This window comes from Sapajus apella, unplaced genomic scaffold (genome assembly GCF_009761245.1).
Source record: "Sapajus apella isolate SASKATOON/1434 unplaced genomic scaffold, GSC_monkey_1.0 scaffold2, whole genome shotgun sequence".
NCBI classification, from domain to species: domain Eukaryota; kingdom Metazoa; phylum Chordata; class Mammalia; order Primates; family Cebidae; genus Sapajus; species Sapajus apella.
In genome coordinates, this window is record NW_022436942.1 from 62,292,814 (window position 1) to 62,313,442 (window position 20,629).

At 40.1% G+C, this 20,629-nt stretch overlaps 2 protein-coding genes across 9 annotated transcripts in view; one reads left to right on the forward strand and one right to left on the reverse strand.

The window, feature by feature from the left end:
• The window catches only part of GLT8D2 (glycosyltransferase 8 domain containing 2), a 76,276-nt gene extending 71,177 nt beyond the window's left edge, over positions 1 to 5,099 (reverse strand). For 3 of the 6 annotated variants that reach the window (XM_032299661.1, XM_032299699.1, XM_032299677.1), the window contains exon 1: positions 4,642 to 5,099. The gene's annotated coding sequence lies outside the window, so the exon portion shown is untranslated. Of the gene's footprint in view, positions 1 to 4,569 lie in introns of all 6 variants that reach the window. The other 3 variants (XM_032299704.1, XM_032299693.1, XM_032299685.1) reach the window with 3 other exon arrangements.
• Positions 5,100 to 5,151: 52 nt separating this feature from the next.
• The window catches only part of HCFC2 (host cell factor C2), a 39,372-nt gene continuing 23,894 nt past the window's right edge, over positions 5,152 to 20,629 (forward strand). For all 3 annotated transcript variants that reach the window (XR_004275589.1, XR_004275592.1, XM_032299626.1), the window contains exons 1-7: positions 5,152 to 5,413; positions 6,847 to 6,995; positions 9,129 to 9,289; positions 16,207 to 16,415; positions 17,483 to 17,567; positions 19,239 to 19,345; positions 19,453 to 19,641. Coding sequence is in view for 1 of the 3 variants with exons in the window: in XM_032299626.1 (XP_032155517.1) it covers positions 5,251 to 5,413; positions 6,847 to 6,995; positions 9,129 to 9,289; positions 16,207 to 16,415; positions 17,483 to 17,567; positions 19,239 to 19,345; positions 19,453 to 19,641 (1,063 nt within the window). In the remaining 2 variants the exon portion in view is untranslated. The remainder of the gene's footprint in view (positions 5,414 to 6,846; positions 6,996 to 9,128; positions 9,290 to 16,206; positions 16,416 to 17,482; positions 17,568 to 19,238; positions 19,346 to 19,452; positions 19,642 to 20,629) is intronic.

A 20,629-nucleotide genomic window follows, 5' to 3' on the forward strand; every position in this document is an offset into this window, starting at 1 on the left:
TTCCAACCTTTTTGTTTCCAACTGGATCCTTCTTCTGGGCCCACAGTAATACTCAAGTCTCACCATCTAAAATAATAACAATTTACACAGTACCTATCTCTCCTCCGCAGCCATTATTCTTTCTTTACATGGCCAAGCTTCTGTAAACGGTAGACTATACATGTTATCCTCACTTTCTAACTCGTTCATTCTTCAGTTCTCTCTGGCTTATTTCCCTCCCACTCCATTGAAAACATTTTAATTCTAGGCCACTACTAACCTCCTAATTTGCAAATCCAACGGTTGCTTCTTCTTCCTCTTCTTCCTGACCTCCCTATGACTTTTGGCTTTGATTATCGCTTCCGCCTCTAGGAAACTCTCTTCGCCTGTGGCTTCTTTGACATCACCCTCATCCAGTTCCCTTTCAACATCTCTGGCTCCCTATTCTCTATTTCCTTCATGAGTGCCTCCCCCTGTCTTTACCCCATCAATGCTGGCTTCTTCAGGGTGCTATTTTCCAATCCCTCTTCTCTAAACTCTCCTAGGTTGTTGTTTCTATTCTGATAGTTTCAAAGATTGAAGGTACTTTATTGTGAAATGAGGACCTATTTTAGATGCCTCACTCAAGGAGAGATTACTCCAAACTGCTCTACTAAAATATCTTTCCCATTGGATTATGCACTTTGTCATAGATTGAATTGTATCTCCCCCAAAAGATATGCTGAAGTCTTAACCCACTGTACTTGTGAATATGACCTTATTTGGATATGGGGTATTTGCATATATAATCAAATCAAGATGGGCCCTAATCCAATATAACTAGTGAATTTACAAGAAGTGGAGAAGAGGCTGGGTGCAGTGGCTCACGCCTGTAATCCCAGCACTTTGGGAGGCTGAGGCAGGAGGATTGCTTGAGACTAGCCTGGGAAACATGGTGAAACCTCATCTCTAGAAAAAATTTAAAAATTAGCCAGGCATGGTGGTGCATACCTGCAATCCAAGCTACTCCAGAAGTTGAGGTGGGAGAATCGCTTAAGCTAGGGAGGTGGAGGCTGCAGCAAGCTGAGATTGTGCATTGCACTCCAGCCTGGGTGACAGAGCTAGACCCAGTATCAAAAAAAAAAAAAAAAAAAAAAAAAAAAGAGACAGACATACAGGGAGGATACCACATACCACATCATGATGGAGCCAGAGACTGAAGTGACTCACTGACAAGCCAAGGGCTGCCATGGATTGACAGCTGCCACCAGAAGCTAGAAAGAGGCATGCAAGGATCCTCTCCTACAGGTTTCAGAGGGATCATGACCCTACTGACACTTGGATTTCAGACTTCTATCCTTCAGAACTGTGAGACAATACATTCCTATTGTTATAAGCCTCCGGATTTGTGGTACTTTATCACAGCAACCCTAGGAAACTAGAACACATTTCCTCCTCACCCTGCAGCTCCTTATTTAAGCCACCACTTATAACTTGCAATCTCTTTTGTCTTAAAAATATTTTGCCTTGGCAGGGCATGGTGGCTTACGCCTGTAATCTCAACACTTTGGGAGGCTGAGTCAGGCGGATCACCTGAGGTCAGGAGTTCAAGACCAGCCTGGCCAACATGGTGAAACCCCGTCTTTAAAAAAAAAAAAAGAAAAAAAAAAAATATTTTGCCTTCAGCCGGGCGCAGTGGCTTACGCCTGTAATCCCAGCACTTTGGGAGGCCAAGGCAGGTGGATCACAAGGTCAAGAGATCGAGACCATCCTGGTCAAGATAGTGAAACCCCGTCTCTACTAAAAAAAAATACAAAAATTCAGCTGGGCATGGTGGCGTGTGCCTGTAATCCCAGCTACTCAGGAGGCTGAGGCAGGAGAATTGCCTGAACCCAGGAGGCGGAGGTTGCGGTGAGCCGAGATTGCGCCATTGCACTCCAGCCTGGGTAAACAAGAGCGAAACTCCGTCTCAAAAAAAAAAAAAAAAAAAAAATTTGCCTTCATTTTTTCTCCTAGTTCAAGGGTTCTCAGGCTTCCAAATATCAGAGACTAGTTTTTTTTTTTTTTTTTTTAATTCGAAGTTCAGCATTAGGTTTGCAACAACTTTTTTTTTTTTTTTTATTTGAGACAGAGTTTCCCTCTTGTTACCAGGCTGGAGTGCAATGGTGCGATCTCGGCTCACTGCAACCTCCGTCTCCTGGGTTCAAGCAATTCTCCTGCCTCAGCCTCCCAAGTAGCTGGGACTACAGGTGTGCACCACCATGCCCAGCTAATTTTTGTATTTTCAGTAGAGGCGGGGTTTCACCACGTTGACCAGGATGGTCTCGATCTCTTGGCCTCGTGATTCACCCGTCTCGGCCTCCTAAAGTGCTGGGATTACAGGCGTGAGCCACCGCGCCCAGCCAGTTTGCAACTTTTGATTTTTCCCTTAATCTTGGGCTATAAGGGCATTAGAAAAAAAGCTACCATCTAGACATGAAACTCAGAACAAAATACAGTTCTTTAAATGAACACTTTGGGTTTTATGAAAAGCTCACTGCTTTATTCCAACTCTTCCAGTGTTATTTCAGATTCACAAAAACTTTATTATGGCAACATTTAAGAGCCCATGTTATATATGTGACAAAGAAAAATATTTATAGATAAATATTCATGACCTCTTTTCTGTTTGCAGATATCTTATCTCCCCCTCCCTTTCCAAGTTCTCTTTGGACATATTATGAAATTGGGCTAATACTCAGTGAGAGGGAGAATTTAAGAAGCAGAACCTAAAAAAATAGTGAGAATTCCTTTTTTTTTTTTTTTTTTTAAGATAGAGTTTTGCTGTTGTTGCCCAGGCTGGAATGCAATGGCATGATCTCAGCTCACTGCAACCTCTGCCTCCCAGGTTCAAGTGATTCTCCTACCTCAGCCTCTCAAGTAGCTGGGATTACAGGCATGCACCACCATACCCAGCTAATTTTTGTATTTTTAGTAGAGACAGGGTTTCACTATGTTGGCCAGGCTGATCTCGAACTCCTGATCTCAGGTGATCCACCCTCTTCTGCATCCTAAAGTGCTGGGATTACACACATGAGCCACCACACCTGGCCTGATAATTCCTTTTTAAAAGGTAGAGGGTTATCTTTCAAAAAGAAGTTCACATGGATGAAACGGTGGAGAGACATGTTGAGATTTAAGGGAGTTGGGTGAAAAGAGAAATTAAAAATGGTAAAAGATGAAGAAAAAGGGGTTTTAGGAAATTTGCTATATAGTATATGTGTTTTCCTTTCAGTACCTCTTGAGAATCTGAGGTAGGGATTTAAATTGCTTTCAATTTTTTCTTCCACTGGAGAAAAAAATCTCCAGTGGAGATTTATTTATCTCTATTTATTTATCTTTCTTTAATAAAAATAGAGATGAGATCTTACCATCTTGACCAGGCTGGTCTGGAACTCCTGGGATCAGTGGATCCCCCTGTCTTGACCTCCCAAAGTGCTGGGATTACAGATGTGAGTCACCGTGCCCAGTCCTTTTCTAATTAATTAAAAAAATAACTTGTATTGTGCATATTTAAGGTATACAACCTGATGTTATGATATATAGACTAGGGGTCCCCAATCCCCAGCAACCGGTCCTCAGCCTGCTCGGAACTTGCTGCACAGCAGGAGATGAGTCACCGGCTAGAGCCCAAGACCTCCTGAGCTCTGCCTCCTGTCAGATCAGCAGCGTATTAGGTTCTCATAGGAGCTGGAACCCTACAGTGAACTGCCCATAGGAGGGATCTAAATTGTGTATTCCCTATGAGAAGCTGATGCCTGATGATCTGAAGTGAAACAGTTTCATCCCGAAACCATACCCTCCACCCCCCTGCCAAGTACGTGGAAAAATTGCCTTCCACGAAACCGGACCCTAGTGCCAAAAAGGTTGGAGATAACTTATATAGACAGTCACAAGGTTACTATAGTAAAGCACATTAACATATCCATCATCTCACATAGTTACCACCAATCCATTTTTTGTTTCTGGGGCAAGAGCAGCTAAAATTTACTCATTTGGCATAAATCCTATATGCAGTGTAATTTTATTCCTAATGGACTTGTGTGATTATGTGTAGTATCAAATCACAGAGCAGCTAGGCCTTATTAAGCGTTGCATTGGCTGGGTGCGGTGGCTTATGCTTGCAGTCCCAGCACTTTGGGAGGTCAAGGCAGGAGGATCACTTGAGCCCAGGAGCTCGAGCTTGCAGTGAGCTATGATCGTGCCACTGTATTCCTGTGACAAGAGCCGGACCCTGTCTAAAATAAATAAAAATAAAGAGTTGCATATGACTGCTCTCAGAGGCAGTATGGTATAATGGTTGGATATGATTGCTATCAGGGCAGTATGGTGTATGGTATAACGGTTTGGGGGTTCGGGAATCAGAAGCCATGTGTTTGAATCCTGGCCCCAATCTTTTTCTTCAACCCTTTTCCTTTGTGTCCATCAGAAAATTACTTTACTGCCCTGTGCCTCATTTCCCCATTCATAAAAGGGAGATAACAGTAGCCACCTCACTGGATTGTTGGATGGATTATACGAGTTAATACACGTGAGGCATTTAGGGCGTGCCTGGCTGTGGACAGCCCTCACTTGTTAGCTAGGAATGAAACAGAAACCTACCAACCATCTCCACTCTGCTTAAGCCAAACAAATCAAAAACACCTCTCGTGGCTCACGGTTTCCAGGCTTCCTGGCATGGCTCCCCGCAAAGCTGCCCTCGGTTCGCCTGGCAGGCTTTGCAGCGATCTTCCCTGCCCGGGTCCCAGTAACGGTCGGAGAGGCGCCAGTGGCCCGGGCTTGCGAGGCAGGCTCCCGCCCGCACCCTCTTCTGCGAGGTCCCGCCCTGCGCTCCCAGCTCTTCGCATCTCTACCCGAGCTTCTCTCACGTTGCCTGTGACACTGCCTCGCCCACACATCCTAGATGCTCAATTAAAGTGGACGTAAAGGAAGATGCTGTGGCTTCTCCTCAAAATACCGAACGGGAGGCTCTGGGTGGGGACGAGAGATGTGGTCAGTGGGAAGCGTCCTTCCACCCTAAGGTGTGTTGCCCTGGGTGGCCGCTGGCCACGTCGCCGGGGTGGGGGCGGGGCTACCCTGTCAGGACTCCCTTTCTCCAATGTCTCTACCCTCCCCGCGGGCCTCCAGCCTGGCACCCGGAGCCCGCGGTCACGTGACCCCAGCCCAGCTGGAGGCGGGTCCCCACCCTCCCCGGGGAGCAGCGGGTTGAGGCGGGCGCGGTGCATTGTGGGCAGAGGGGCGGGGGTTGGGAAGATGGCGGCTCCCAGCCTCCTCAACTGGAGGCGGGTTTCTTCCTTCACGGGGCCGGTCCCCCGCGCCCGGCACGGACATCGAGCGGTGGCTATCCGGGAGCTGATGATCATCTTTGGAGGGGGAAATGAGGGCATCGCGGACGAGCTGCACGTCTACAACACTGGTAGGCGCGGCGGCGGCTGGTCGGCCCCGCCTGCGGAGCCGCGGAGGGGGAGGGGAAGCGAGGCGGCGGCCGCGGCCCTGACAGCTGTCACTGCCCGGTCACTGCTTTCCCGGGCGGGCGGCGGGGAGCGCGGCTCGGCCGAGCGTCTCGGATCCCGCAGCTCCGTCCCGGACTGCAGCGCTGGGTTTCCAGGGTCCCCGGGGCGCAACGGACCCCAAGCGGGGCGCACCGGTCTAAAGGCAGGCAGTCCTGGACTTCCCCGCTTCAGCCCGGCTGGCGGACGCAGGTGACAGAAGACCATGTCCAGCCGCCTGGACCACTCCCCGAAATCTCGCCCCTGTCAAAAAACAAAACCACCCCAAACCAAAGTTCCTTCGGGCCTTTGCTATCTTTGCCTGCCTGCCTTCCTTAGAAGGAAGACCATCTAGTGGGTGAGGAGGGAAAACGAGAGGCCTTCTGGCACTCTCGCCTCAAATACAGCCAGGTGTTTGGCAGGTAACGGTCAAGATCCCCTCTACGGGCCGCGCTCTAAACCGGCGGGGACGTGGTGAAGCGGCCTTGTGTCTGCATAGTGGGTGTGGGCGCCTTTCTGGACCGGCCCTGGGAAAGAGGACTGTCATAACTTGAGCACCACTGCAGATCACAGGTGCCCCTGGGCAGGAAGCCCCTCTCTTTGAGGACCTCTGTGAAATAGAAAGGAGACTGAAATTTAATACCCCCGCCCTGCCCCGTAAATGCTCAGGCTGTCACAAGAAATCTTTTTGGTGTAAAGACAGTTATGGAATTTGGGGTCTACTTCATGACTGGTAACTTTTCTTTGACCACAGAACTTAATCACAGTGATCATTTGAAGGTTAACAAAATAGTGGAGTCGGAGAAAAATTTTTTTCCACCCTCTCCTCCTCCCAGCGCCCCAGCATATGAAGTTAAAAAGTTATTGACAGTTTGGTCTTAGTGTGAAAACTCTGGCTTTGGAACAAATTAGACTTGATTTGAATCTTGCTCTGACAGTTGCCTAGGGTAAGTGCTAAAGTTACTAAACCTTTTTAAGCCTCACAATTTTCAGTTGTAAAATGGAGATTTTTATACTCACCCAGCAGGGGTTTTGTAAGAATTAAGATCAGGGTTTTTTCAACAGCAGTACTATTGACCTTTTGGGCCAGGTAACTCTTTGTCAAGGTCAGGGGAAGCTGTATTGCCCCTGTACATTGTAAGGTGTTTGATAGCATCCCTGCTCTACCTACTAGATGCCAGTAACAGTCCCCTCCAGTTATGACAACTAAAAATGTCACTAGACATTACCGGATGTCTTCCAGGGGCAGAATCATCCTTAATTGAGACCCACTGATGTTGGTGATATATAAAGTACTCGCTGATAGTATATGATAACTGTTGTTTGTTATAATCGGTTTTAATTTTATTTTGGCAACTAGCTACGAATCAGTGGTTTCTCCCAGCTGTTAGAGGAGATATCCCTCCAGGCTGTGCTGCCCATGGATTTGTCTGTGATGGTACCAGAATATTAGTATTTGGGGGAATGGTTGAATACGGAAGATACAGCAATGAGTTATATGAGTTACAAGTAAGTGTATTTAATATTATTTCATTCTGAGGCTCTAATAATGATATTGCTCATAATTTTTCAAAAGATTGAAAAATTGTCCAGGTGCAGTGGCTCACACCTGTAATCCCAGCACTGTGGGATTACACTGTAATCCCACCACCACTAAGGTGGGTGGATCATCTGAGGTCAGGAGTTTGAGACCAGCCTGACGAACATGGAGAAACCCAGTCTCTACTGAAATACAAAAAATTAGCTGGGTGTGGTGGTACGTGCCTGTAGTCCCAGCTACCCAGGAGGCTGCAGCAGGGGAATCACTTGAATCTGGGAGACGGAGGTTGCAGTGAGCTGAGATCACGCCACTGCACTTCAGCCTGGCGAAAAGAGCAAGACTCCATCTCAAAACAAACAAACAAACAAATTAGCAGGTGGCACATGTCTATAATTCCAGCTATTTGGGAGGCTGAGGCAGGAGAATCACTTGAACCTGGGAGGTGGAGGTTGCAGTGAGCTGAGATTGTGCCATTGTACTCTAGCCTCCGCAACAAGAGCATAGCTTTAGCTTAAAAAAAAAAAAAAAAGATTTCAAATTTTTAACATTGTTTAACACATTTTAACATTGTTCAAATAATGTAAGCTTCACATTTTATAGCTTTGTAGAAAATGTTTCCACTTCACTTAAAAGCCAAAGTTCCTGGGCAAGTCTTTTTCCCATATCCAGTGTAACATTTGTAACATCAAGATTTCTGTTACTTAGCAGCAGTTGTACATGTTATATACTTAGGTTTTTGTATCTTAGTGCAATAGAAACTTTAGCCTGCAACAGCAGCATCTGGAAGATCTGTAAAAACACAGATTGCTGGGTTCTACCCCAAGAGTTTCTGAGTCAGTAGTGGGCCATGAGCATTTGCATTTCTACCAAGTTTCCAGCTGCTGATGCTCCTGGTTTCTAGGGTATACTTTTTTTGTTTTGTTTTGAGTGGGAGTCTTCCTCTTTTTTTTTTTTTTTTTTTTTTTAATTTTGTTTTGAGATGGAGTCTTGCTCTGTCGCCCAGGCTGGACTGCAGCCGAGCAATCTTGGCTCATTGGAACCTCCGCCTCTCAGGTTCAGGTGATTATCCTGCCTCAGCTTCCCCAGTAGCTGTGACTATAGGCACTTGCCACCTTGCCCAGCTAATTTTTGTTTTTTTTAGTAGTGACGGGGTTTCACCATCTTGGCCAGGCTGATCTTGAACTCCTGACCTCAGGTGATCTGCCTGCCTGGGCCTCCCAAAGTGCTGAGATTACAGATGTTGAGCTACTGTGCCCTGCCTCAAGTTCTTAAGTACTGCAGGACTCACAGAGGGATAGTTGGCATCAGCATTAACTGACAGAATCACAACTTTGAATAAAACTTTCTACATTTGGAAATTCACCACTCCCAGCCCCTAGGCTATACTTTGAAAACCACAGCTTTAGTGTTTACACAATTGTTACCCCATACTAATAATCACTATCCCCTCTACCTTGAGGATACACAAAAGAGTAGTAATAGTTTCCCATAACCTTTCTAAATTTGAATCTTTTATTAAACCAGACTCATAGCCTTTGTTGACTTTTCTTCCGGATCCAATTAGCAGACATGAATGGGTTATACCTATTTACAAACAACTCATTGCAAAAATAATTTCAGCTAAAGAAAACATCCATGGCCAGAGAATAAGTTTTGGAATTTAATTTGTTAAAGAGCTTTATATTTATTTAAAGGTTAAAATATTCACCATTCATGGATTATGTAACTTTAGAAAGTAAGAATATATAAATTATATTTAATTCTGAAGCTATGTATAATACTTTATTTTTCATATGGAAAATACTTTAGAACTGTTAGAGTTTATTATTATATGCTTAGTTTGCAATTTTGGAAATCTGTGAATAAAGGAAGAGTAATTTGAATGTCTATTGGAACATATATTTTAATATTTTAATTCCAGAAGTTAGCTGCTTATTCGTCATTTGTCCCAAAAGTAGTTTATTAGAGCCTTCTGATGGGATTTTAATTAAAATGTATTGATACAGTGTTGTGCTACTGACAGTATAGGAGTGTTTTCCTGATTTTGCCTGAGTGTATTTTTGCTCTTTTTTTTTTTTTTTTTTTTTTTTTTTTTTTTTTAGGCAAGTCGTTGGTTATGGAAAAAGGTGAAACCTCATCCCCCTTCTTCTGGTTTACCTCCTTGTCCTCGGCTTGGACATAGCTTCTCTTTATATGGTAACAAATGCTATTTGTTTGGTGGCCTGGCAAATGAAAGTGAAGATTCAAACAATAATGTTCCCAGGTATGCTGACTCTTTCAGACCAAATGCTTATTTTATGATTTAGAGTAGGAACATTTTATTTTTTCTGTCTTAATTTTTAAAGGGGATGATGCTTAGCTTTTTGCATTTCAACCTAACAGTAGACAAATTTGTGTGTGTTTGTGTTTTCCTTAGTCCCTGGAGCATATTTGTTTTCAAAACTGTATTTTTTCTTCAGAAAGCACTAGAGTTAAAAAAGAAAAAAAAAACTGTCTTTTCTAATGAGATATCATCTTATTAGATTAATATTAATGTAACTGCTTATATCAATATATTTGTATATATTGAGCCATAATACATTTTAGCTACCTTATCAATGATAACGAAAAGTAACAGATGCTTATTTTAAAATTAGATTGCTCTGGGAATTTAGTGACAAAACTTTGACTATAAAACGAAAGCTATCATTTCCATGTTTTATACAAGAAGTTGTTAGAGTGGTTCACACTAGCAAATACTTTTACAATCAATTCTCTCCTCCTTTTTCCCAAACAAAATTCACTACCTCTTTTCTTTTCACATCGTGTTTTTGTTTGTTTGTTTGTGTGTTGAGTTCCAATAAGCCTTTACGAAACAGCTGGTAGGCAGGTTTGGTCCAAAGGGTGTAGTTTGCTGACACAGGCTGTAAATAATGGGGCTGTCTACGTTGTTGACCCCTATTATAGCTAATGTTGGCTTTGTCTGCAAAGAATTCTTTCCTTTGGGGAATTGTCCTGTTCCATGTAGTTTTGTTTTTTTTTTTAATAAATTTTATTTGTATAAATTTAAGGTATACAACATGATGGTATTATACACACACACACACACACACACACACATATATAGTAAAATGGTTACTATAGTGGTAATATATCCATCATTTCATATAGATACCCTTTTTATTTTCTTTATTTCTTTTTTTTTTTTTTTGGCCTGTGGCATGAGCAGCTATAGTCAATCCAGCACTTTGGGAGGCTGAGGTGGGTGGATCGCTTGAGCCCAGCAGTTTTAGACCAGCCTGGCAACATGGCAAAACCCCATCTCTGCCAAAAATACAAAAAATTAGCTGGGCATGGTGGCATGCACCTGTGGTCACAGCTACTCAGAAGGCTGAGATGGGAGATTTCTTCAGCCTGGGAGGTAGAGGTTGCAGTGAGCCGAGATTGTGCGGCTATACTCCTGCCTGGGTAACAGAGTTAGACCATTATCTCAAAAAAAAAAATCCTGAATACATTATTATTAACTGTAGTTCTCCTGTTGTACATTTGTACGTATTTGCTACTTTGTATCTTTTGACCTACATTTCCCCATTTCCTTCCCTGCTCTGACCCTGGTAACCACTGTTTTATTCTCTATTTCTATATGTTTTAACTTTTTTGTTAAAAACAAACAAGGTTTCACATGAGATCATGCAATATTGTTCTTTATGTCTGTCTTATTTCACTTAGCATAATGTTCTGCTGTTCCATCCATGCTGTAGCAAATGGTAGTATATTTTTTCTTTCTTTTTTTAGACTTTTTCTTTTTTTAATTTTTAATTTTTATTTTACTTTAAGCTCTGGGATACATGTGCAGAACGTGCAGGTTTGTTACATAGGTATACATGTGCCATGATGGTTTGCAGCACCTGTCAACCTGTCATCTAGGTTTTAAGTCCTGTATGCATTAGGTATTTGTCTTAATGCTCTCCCACCCCTTGCCCCTCAATCCCTGACATGGCCCTGGTATGTGATGTTCCCTTCCCTGTGTCCGTGTGTTCTCATTGTTCAACTCCCACCTATGAGCGAGAACATGTGGTATTTGGTTTTCTGTTTCTGTGTTAGTTTGCTGAGAATGATGGTTTCCAGCTTCATCAATGTCCCTGCAAAGGACGTGAACTCATTCTTTTTTATGGCTGCAATATTTTTTTCTTTTTAAGGCTGAATAATATTCACATAGTGTTTTGATCACATTGTCATTCTAGCATTCAGGCTTTGGAGATTTAGAGTCCAAAGGGCTGTTTTCTGATTCAGGGCTTATCATGTGTGTCCTTTAGAGCAAATAAGCCTGTTTCCTTCACTGTGAAATGGGAGTGATTAAATACCTATTTTCTAGTGTCATCGTGATAGTGAAATAAGATCATTGGTATAATTTTCAGGTTGCCATACCATATAGTACAGTAGTTGTTATCACCATTATAATGTCTTTTTACCTGCATTAGATTGATGGTGGTGTTTTAACTTTTTTCCAAACTTTTTAAAAACAGAAATACTAAAATATCATGAAAAATTTGGAAACTGGAGAAAAGGAAAAAAATTATCACAGTAATCCAGATACTTTTAACACATGTTTTAAAAATTTTTTTCCCATTAAACGAGCTTTTAAAATAACACTGGTAGGCAGGGCGCGGTGGCTCAAGCCTGTAATCCCAGCACTGTGGGAGGCCGAGGCGGGTGGATCACGAGGTCAAGAGATCGAGACCATCCTGGTCAACATGGTGAAACCCCGTCTCTACTAAAAATACAAAAAATTAGCTGGGCATGGTGGTGTGTGCCTGTAATCCCAGCGACTCAGGAGGCTGGGGCAGGAGAATTGCCTGAACCCGGGAGGCGGAGGTTGCGGTGAGCCGAGATCGCGCCATTGCACTCCAGCCTGGGTAACAAGAGTGAAACTCCGACTCAAAAAAAATAAATAAATAAATAAAAAATAACACTGGTAAAAATTCAAGAAATTAGAAAGTGCACAGTGTTCTTTCAACAGCACTATCCCCCAACATAGGCAAATACACATAATTCAATTTGATGTACATCTTTTGAGACCTTTTTCATGTTATACGTTATATTAGCTTTTGTTAGGTTATTGTTTACAAGGGGCAGGCTTCTCAAGTTACTCTACTTGAGAGAGCCAGTAGGTGCATACAATTGCATACAATGATTTTTAAAGCCTCTGTTAAAAGCACATTCATTTCTGGTCACATTCCATTGGTCAAAGCAAGCCATATGGCCAAGGCCAGAGTTAGTGGTCTAAGGATACATACTCTGCCTGCTAGGAGAGAAGAGTTGGGAACATTAATCCAATCCTCCACACAGGCCTATTTTCTTTTTTTTTTTTTTTGAGACAGGGTCTCACTCTATCACCCAGGCTGGAGTGTAGTGGCACAATGTCAGCTCACTGGAGCCTCTACCTCCCAGGCTCAATTGATCCTCCTACCTCAAAATGTTTAACTTCTTAAGAAATTCTACCAAATTGTTTTCCAAAGTGACTATACCATTTTACGTTCCCACCAGCAATATGTAAGGGTTTTAATTTCTCCACGTTGGCTAATACTTGTTATTATCTGTCTTTTTTATTGTTGCCATCCTAGTGGGAGTAAAGTGGTATCTCATTGTGGTTTTAATTTGTATTTCGCTAATGACCAATAGTGTTGGACATCTTTTCATGTGCTTTTTAGCCATTCATATATCTTTGATGAAATTTCTATTCAAATATTGTGTCCATTTTTTAGTTGATGGTTTTCTTATTATTGAGTTGTAACAGTTATGTATATATTCAGGATATAAGTTTTATGTTTTGTTTTACTTTTTAATCAGAAATGTGATTTGACCAGGCACAGTGGCTCACACCTGTAATCCCAGCACTTTGGGAGGCTAAGGCAGGTGGATTACTTGAGGCCTGGAATTTGAGACCAGCCTGACCAACATAGTGAAACCCATCTCTACTAAAAACACAAAAAAATTAGCTGGGCATACTAATGGTACATGTTTGTACTCCCAGATACTTGGGAGGCTGAGGTGGAAGAATTGCTTGAACCAGGAGGCAGACGTTGCAGTGGAGATCGTGCCACTGTACTCCAGCCTGGGCAAGAGTGTGAGACTGTCTCAAAAAAAAAAAAAAGAAATGTGATTTGCAAGTATTATATTCTAGTCTGTGGCTTATTTTTTATTTTCTTACTGTTACCTTTTGAAGTATGAAAGTTTTAAATTTTGATAAATACAATTTATCAAACTTTTATGAATCATACTTTTAGTGCCATATTTAAGAACTCTTTGCCTAACTCAAGGTTATAGAGATTTGTTCCTCTGTTTTCTTCTAAAAATTGAATAGTTTTAGCTCTTATATTTCTATGTATGATTTATTTTTGAGTTAATTTTTGTATAAAAAGTGAAATCAGGGCCTAAATTTATCTTTTCACATGTGGATATCCAGAAGTCCCAAAACCATTGGTTGAAAAGACTGCCCTTTCCTCATTGTGTTGTGTTGACATCTTTATTGAAAATCAGTTAACCACAAATGTAAGAGTTTATTTCTGGACTCTCAGTTATATTCCATTGATCTATATGTCTAACTTTATGCTAGTACCCCACTGTCTTGATTACTGTATTTTGTAGTAAGTGTTATGGTAAGAAATTGAAAGGCATGAGTGCTTAAATCTTTTTTTTCCGTAAGTATTTTGGCTATTCCAGGTCCTTTGCATATCTTTATAGAATTTTGAATCAGAAATTGCCAAAGACTGATGTGGTGGCTCACACCTGTAATCCTAGGGCTTTGGGGAGCCAAGGTGGGAGGATCACTTGAGCCCAGGAGTTTGAGACCAGCCTGGGTAACTTGGCAAGACTCTATCTCTGCAAAACATTAGAAAATTAGCCAGATGTGATGCTATGTGCCTGTGGTCCCATCTACATGGGAGGCTGAAGCAAGAGGATTGCTTGAGCCCAGTAGACCAAGGGTACAGTGAGCCATGTTCACATCACTGCACGCCAGCCTGGGCAACAGAATGAGACCCCATCTCAAAAAAAGGCTTACTAGGATTTTGATAGAGATTTCATTGATTATATATCAGTTGGAGGAGAATTGCCATCTTAATAATATTGGATCTGCCAATTCATGAACATGGAATGTCTCTCCATTTATTTAGATCTTTTAAATTTTCTCTCAGCAATATTTTGTAGTTTTCAATGCACATGTTGCTCTTTGTAATTTTGATAAATTTATTCCTAAGTGTTTTATTCTTTTTGAGGATATTATGAATTGATTTGGTTTCTTAATTTCATTTTTGGATTGTTCATTCCTAGTATATAGAAATACAATTGGTTTTGTTATTTATCTTGTATCCTGTGATCTTGCTGAATTCATTTATTATTCCTAATCATATTGAAATGGATTTCAATTTTTATTATTGTTGATTCTTAGGAGTTCTTTACATACATACATATTTTTGTATGTTCCAAATATGTTTTTTGAGTCTTTGCTTTTTTCTTTTTAAAGGGTTTTCTGTTTTGTTTCATCACATTTGACAATATTTTCTATTTTTGGTTTTGAATCTTACTTTAAAGACTACCCTTAAAGAAAATTATAAAAACTTTTCTATAATTTCTTCTAGTACATTCACAGTTTTGTTTCTATTTAGACCATTAATGCATTTGTGATATACTTTTGCAACTAATGTGAGGCTTTTTACTTCTTTTCCTAATACCATTTATTAAATAAGTCATTTTTTTCCTGTTGATTTGAAATTCCATCTCTGTCATATCTTAATTCTTGTGTAAATGTGTCTTTCTAGGCTTTCTAGACCAGGGGTTGCAAACTATATCCTGTGGGCCAAATGTGGCCTGCTGTCCTTTTTTAATTAATAAACATTTATTGGAATACAGCCGTGCCCATTCATTTTGTATTGCTGTTGGCAGCTTTTGTGTTAAAACAGCACAGTTGAGTAGTTGCAATAGATTTGTGGCCTGTGAAGCCTAAAAGGTTTACTATTGGACCCTTTACAGGAAACATTTGTTGATTCCTGCTCTAGACTCTGTTTTGTTTCATTAATATATTTACCTTTCTGTCACTAATTGTGACATTTGCTATAGGTTGTTGGTATGTGATTTTAATAACATTAAGGACATTTTCTTTGCTTTGCTTTTTGAGACAGAGCCATACTCTGTCACCAGTGGCATGATCACAGCTCTATGCAGCCTTTACCTCCCGGGCTCAGACAATCCCTCTGCCTCAACCTCTGAATAGCTGGGACCACAGGTGCATGCCACTATGCCCAGCTAATTTAAAAAACGTGGTTTTTTTTTTCTTTTTCCTTTTTGTAGAGACAGGATTTCGCCATGTTGCCCAGGAACTCCTGGGCTCAAGTGATCTTCCCACCTTGGCCCCCCAAAGTGTTGGGATTACAGGCATGAGTCACCATGCCTGGCCAAAATTTTCTTAAATTTCCAGCTGATATTGACAGACTAAGCTGGTTCTGTCACTCTACATACCTGCATATGGCCACCCCAGATGATAGTTTTTTGGGAGTTGAACTTCTTACATGGTGGTTCAGGATTCCAAGAGTGAGTGTTCTAGTGAAGGTGTATAGGCCTTCTGTGTCCCAGCCTCAGAAGTCACATGGTGTTCTTTTTTTGTTTGTTTTTAGACATGGGGTTTCACAATGTTGGCCAGGCTGGTCTCAAACTCCTGACCTCAAGCAATCCACCCGCCTCGGCCTCCCAAAGTGCTGGGATTACAGGCGTGAGCCACTGCACCTGGCCTACATAGTGTTCTTTTACCATACCTTACTAATCAAAGCAGTCACAAACCAGCCCAGAATCAAGGGAAGGAAACATAGACCCAACTTCCTGATGGTAAAAGTATCACAGGATTTGTAGTTGTGTTTTAACACCAACAAGTAGCAAGTTGTCATTGATAAGAGTGTTGGCTAAATGATAATAGAAATTATTTTTAATTTCTTCTCTTCACTACTGAGCTCCAGAAGAATGCCTGGAACATTGTAATATTTGATAAGTATGTATTGTGTGAATGAGGTTTGGAGTTTCTGCTCTCCTAATGCCTTTCTGTACTATGAACTTTTTACAGTAAGCACATATTATCTTTATAAATAGAAATAAAATACAAATAAAGGGTATATATTATCTGAATGTTTTAATTTTTTTATGCTATCCTAGATATTTAAATGATTTTTATGAGTTGGAGCTACAGCACGGCTCTGGTGTTGTGGGTTGGAGCATTCCAGTGACGAAAGGTGTTGTACCTTCTCCAAGAGAATCCCACACAGCTGTTATATATTGCAAAAAAGATTCTGGAGGTCCTAAAATGTATGTTTTTGGTGGAATGTGTGGTGCTCGCCTGGATGACCTGTGGCAACTTGACTTAGGTAAGTTTAACTTGATTCGGGCTCAGGAATAGGACAAATTTAAAAAATGCTTTGAAAAATATTATTGATTTTAGTATTTATTGAGTTGTACTTAGATTTACAACTAGTACTTCTAGCCCCAGGGAATAGCTGATGTGTGATATAAATGGTTGCTGATAAATCAGATTGAACAAATGAATGTTTGGTTTATAAGAGTAACTCTCTTGTGCTTTCTGTAAATAGGGTTACCATATGTCCTGGTTTACCTGGGATGATTCTGGTTTATGCTTATTGTCCTGTGCAATTATCAATAGTACAGTACTCTCTTTCACTCTGAAAAGTGTCCTGTTGGGGTTGATAACTATCTACAGGAAATGTAGCATTATCAGTGTTATTGGTGGCCAGTAAAAAACGCTTAGGTAGTTCTTTCTAAAGGGATCCTAGGAATGAATGATTGGAGGATAGTGTGCCTCTCACCTTTGACTATCTTCTGTCCAATGTACTCTTACTTAAAATGGTAAAATCCCTAATATTGTTCTTAATTCAAAATTGGTAGCACCCTATTACAAATACAGTCATCCCTCGGTATCTGTGGAGAATTTATTCAGGACCTCCCCTGATACCAAAATCCATGGATGCTCAAGTCCCTGATGTAAAATGGTGTATGTAGTATTTGCATATTCTCCCGTACACTTTAAATCATCTCCAGATTACTTGTAACACCTAATACAATGTAAATACTACATAAATTATTGCTACATTGTATTGTCTGGGGAATAATGTCAAAAAGAAAACATGTTCAGTGCAGCCAAAGTTTTTTGTGAATATTTTCAATCTGTGGTTGGTTGAATCCATGGATGCAGGACCCATGGATACAGAGGGCTAACTGTACTAACATTAAGTGTAAATAAATTTCTGATTAGCAGTTTATGTAAGCTGGGAATATTTAAGATAATATTCAAATAACTGTTTTAAAATGCTTTGTTGCATTTTGGTAAGTTCTTGTTTTATTTTTTTTTTAATTATGCAAGTTGAGGTAATTTGCTGTTGTTAGATCAAGTTGCTAATACAATTATTTTTACTTTTAGAGACTATGTCATGGTCAAAACCAGAAACTAAAGGGACAGTGCCACTTCCACGAAGCCTTCATACAGCCAGTGTTATAGGAAACAAGTATGGTGTTTTTTTGTATTTCACTTCTGTTTTTTTTTTTTTTTTAAACAACTTAAGAAGCACACAAAGAAAAGTAATGCTACTAGTTTCTTGGAAGTAGATTATGAAACAACACAGTTTGATTGTGCTTACTGAAGCTAAAATAATTTTTTGTCTGTAGAAGCTAAAATACTTAATGTGCCCTTTTCTTATGCTATCTCTTTTACTTTGCATTCATTATAATGCCTTGCCCAGGGTAGGCTTTATGTAAATGTAAACCTGGATATTGCCAAACTAATCACTTAACTCACTGTTTCTTTTTTCCTATTTTTGGTAGTGCTTCATTTGTACTCAGGCACGTACTCTTAATAATTATGTTTTAGATGGCAATATAGAGTTAATAGAATACAAACTCTGTAACCAGATTGTCTAAATTCAAGATCCAGCTTTGGCACCTGTCCTATATGACCTGGGGCAAGGAAACTTAATCTGTTTATACCTCACTTTCCTTAAGTATACAATGTAGATTAAAGTAAAAAGCTACTTGACAAGGCTGTAATGAAGACTAAATGGATTAATACATATGAAATGCTTAGAACAGTTTCTGGTATGAAGTGAGCATTCCATAAATGTTGGCTATTACTGCCATCAACAAATTCCCTTGTTTGTGCAAAATTGTGCCACAATTAGGAGTACTGTTGAATTAGAATTTAATGAAATATTTACTATTGCAGGGATTCTACCTTAAATTTAGTATTTTAGGAAATTACTATTGATTTAGAACCTAATTATTGTTTTGTTTTTTTTTAACTAACTCAAAACCAAACAGGATAGTCTTTACATTTAAACAAAATTTTATGTACTTTTTTAACTGCAGAATCATTTTATAAAATGAAATTTTCCATTGAAACCCCAATGTATAAAAATCGATTTTAAAAAATAGAGCTCTGGCTGGGTATGGTGGCTCATGCCTATAATCCCAGCACTTTGGGAGGCCAAGGTGGAAGAATCACCTGAGCCCAGGAAGTTGAGTTTGCAGTGGGCCATTATCATGCCACTGCACTCTAGCCTGGGCAACAGAAGAAGACCCTATCTAAAAAAAAAAAAAAAAAATCTCTGGTTGGCATTAAAAGAATAGATCTCTTAGATCTCTGGTTGGCATCAGGTTACATGGGCCCTGATTTCTGCCTGATGAGCCTTTCTCTTCCAGTAGCCATCAGGCTTGTCTTAAGAACTCGGGGTCCTGAGGAACACAGTTTAAAGGTTTCATTTAAATGATATCAGTGGCCAAAGTTACATGAAATTCAATCCTCTTCAGTTACTCTATGCATACAGTTTTAAATTTGACTTTGGATGGTCATTGATCAGTTGGGTATCTTTCTGACTGTGGTACCATGCCTTAGTATATTATAGACAATATTTATTTTAAAATATATTATAATTGAAATAGTCTTCACTTTAAGTAACTTGCCAGAGTGAAATAATTGTGATTCTGTATTGCTTCATAAAATTGTAAACTCTTGAAAGAAGACCACTTTATTCATCTTCCTATTCCCATTACCTTGACGATGGTATGATGGGTGAATGAATAGTTCTGAAACCCTGCTGATAGGAAATTTGTCTAGTCTTAGCCCTTCAAATCCATGAAGTAAAATGAAATAAGCTACTTTATGTTTTTGTGTTGTTGTTCAGGATGTACATTTTTGGTGGATGGGTCCCATATAAGGGGGAAAATACTGAGACTTCACCCCATGATTGTGAATGGAGATGTACCAGTTCATTTTCTTACCTAAATCTGGGTGAGTCTTTTAAGAGTTATTCATTTAATTAAACTTTATTAATAAGATTTTTTTAAATAATTTTGTTAAGGACAAAAAATTAGTTGTGAATATTTCTGTCTTTTCAGATACAACAGAGTGGACCACCCTAGTATCAGATTCTCAAGAAGATAAAAAAAATTCAAGACCAAGACCAAGAGCTGGACACTGCGCTGTTGCAATTGGCACTCGATTGTATTTTTGGAGTGGAAGAGATGGCTACAAAAAAGCACTGAATAGTCAAGTTTGCTGCAAGGATCTTTGGTATCTTGATACTGGTAGGTAAGAATATTTAACAAATAAACTTTTTTTTTTTTAGGTAAGCACTCAAGTGTCTGCCTTTTGAGACTTACTGTAAATGCTGCTACCTTTCTTTCCCATAAGAAGAAACAATATGTGTAGTTATTCCCCACTCCTGAGGAATATATAATTATCCTCTCCATGAGTGTAGACCGGATTTAAAGACTCCTTTGCAAAGAATAGAGTATGGAAAGGGAAAATAGTAGCTTTATAGAAACCTGGCAAGCAGGAGAAACCTGGCAAGCACCACCTTAATCAAGTGATTAAGGTTAATATCACTAGTGATGAGTCACATTGATATCATTTACTCCCTAATATCATGTGATAAGTAAAAGTACCTCTGTGGTTTTCTTCCCCAAAACCCATAACCCATCTAACTATGAGAAAATATCAGACAAAACCAAATTGAGGGACATTCTACATTTTCTACAAAGAATATGTGAGCGGTACTATTCAGAAGTTTCAAAGCGAAGGAAAACAAGGAAAGACTAAAAAATCATCACAAAGTGGAGGAGACAAAGGAGACTACAACTAAATGTGATGATGTATTCTGTATTGGATCCTGGAACAAAAAATACATTAATTGAAAAACTTGTGAAATCTGAGTTGTCTATAGTTAATAGTATTACACCAATGACAATTTCTTAGTTTTAACAAATGTGCTTATATTAGGGGAAGCTGGAAAACAGGGAAAGCTTGGGTCAGGGGATTATGGCAATGCTATACTATCTTTGCAACTTTTCTGCAAATCTAAAATTATTTTAAAGTAAAGGGTTTTTTAAAAAAAAAATACACACACACACACACACACACACACACACACACATTAGAGGCTGGGCACAGTGGCTCACACCTGTAATCCTAGCACTTTGGAAAGCCAAGGCAGGAGGATTGCTTGGGCCATGAGTTCAAGACAAGCCTGAGCAACATAGTGAGACTCCCATCTTTACCAAACAAAAAATTAAC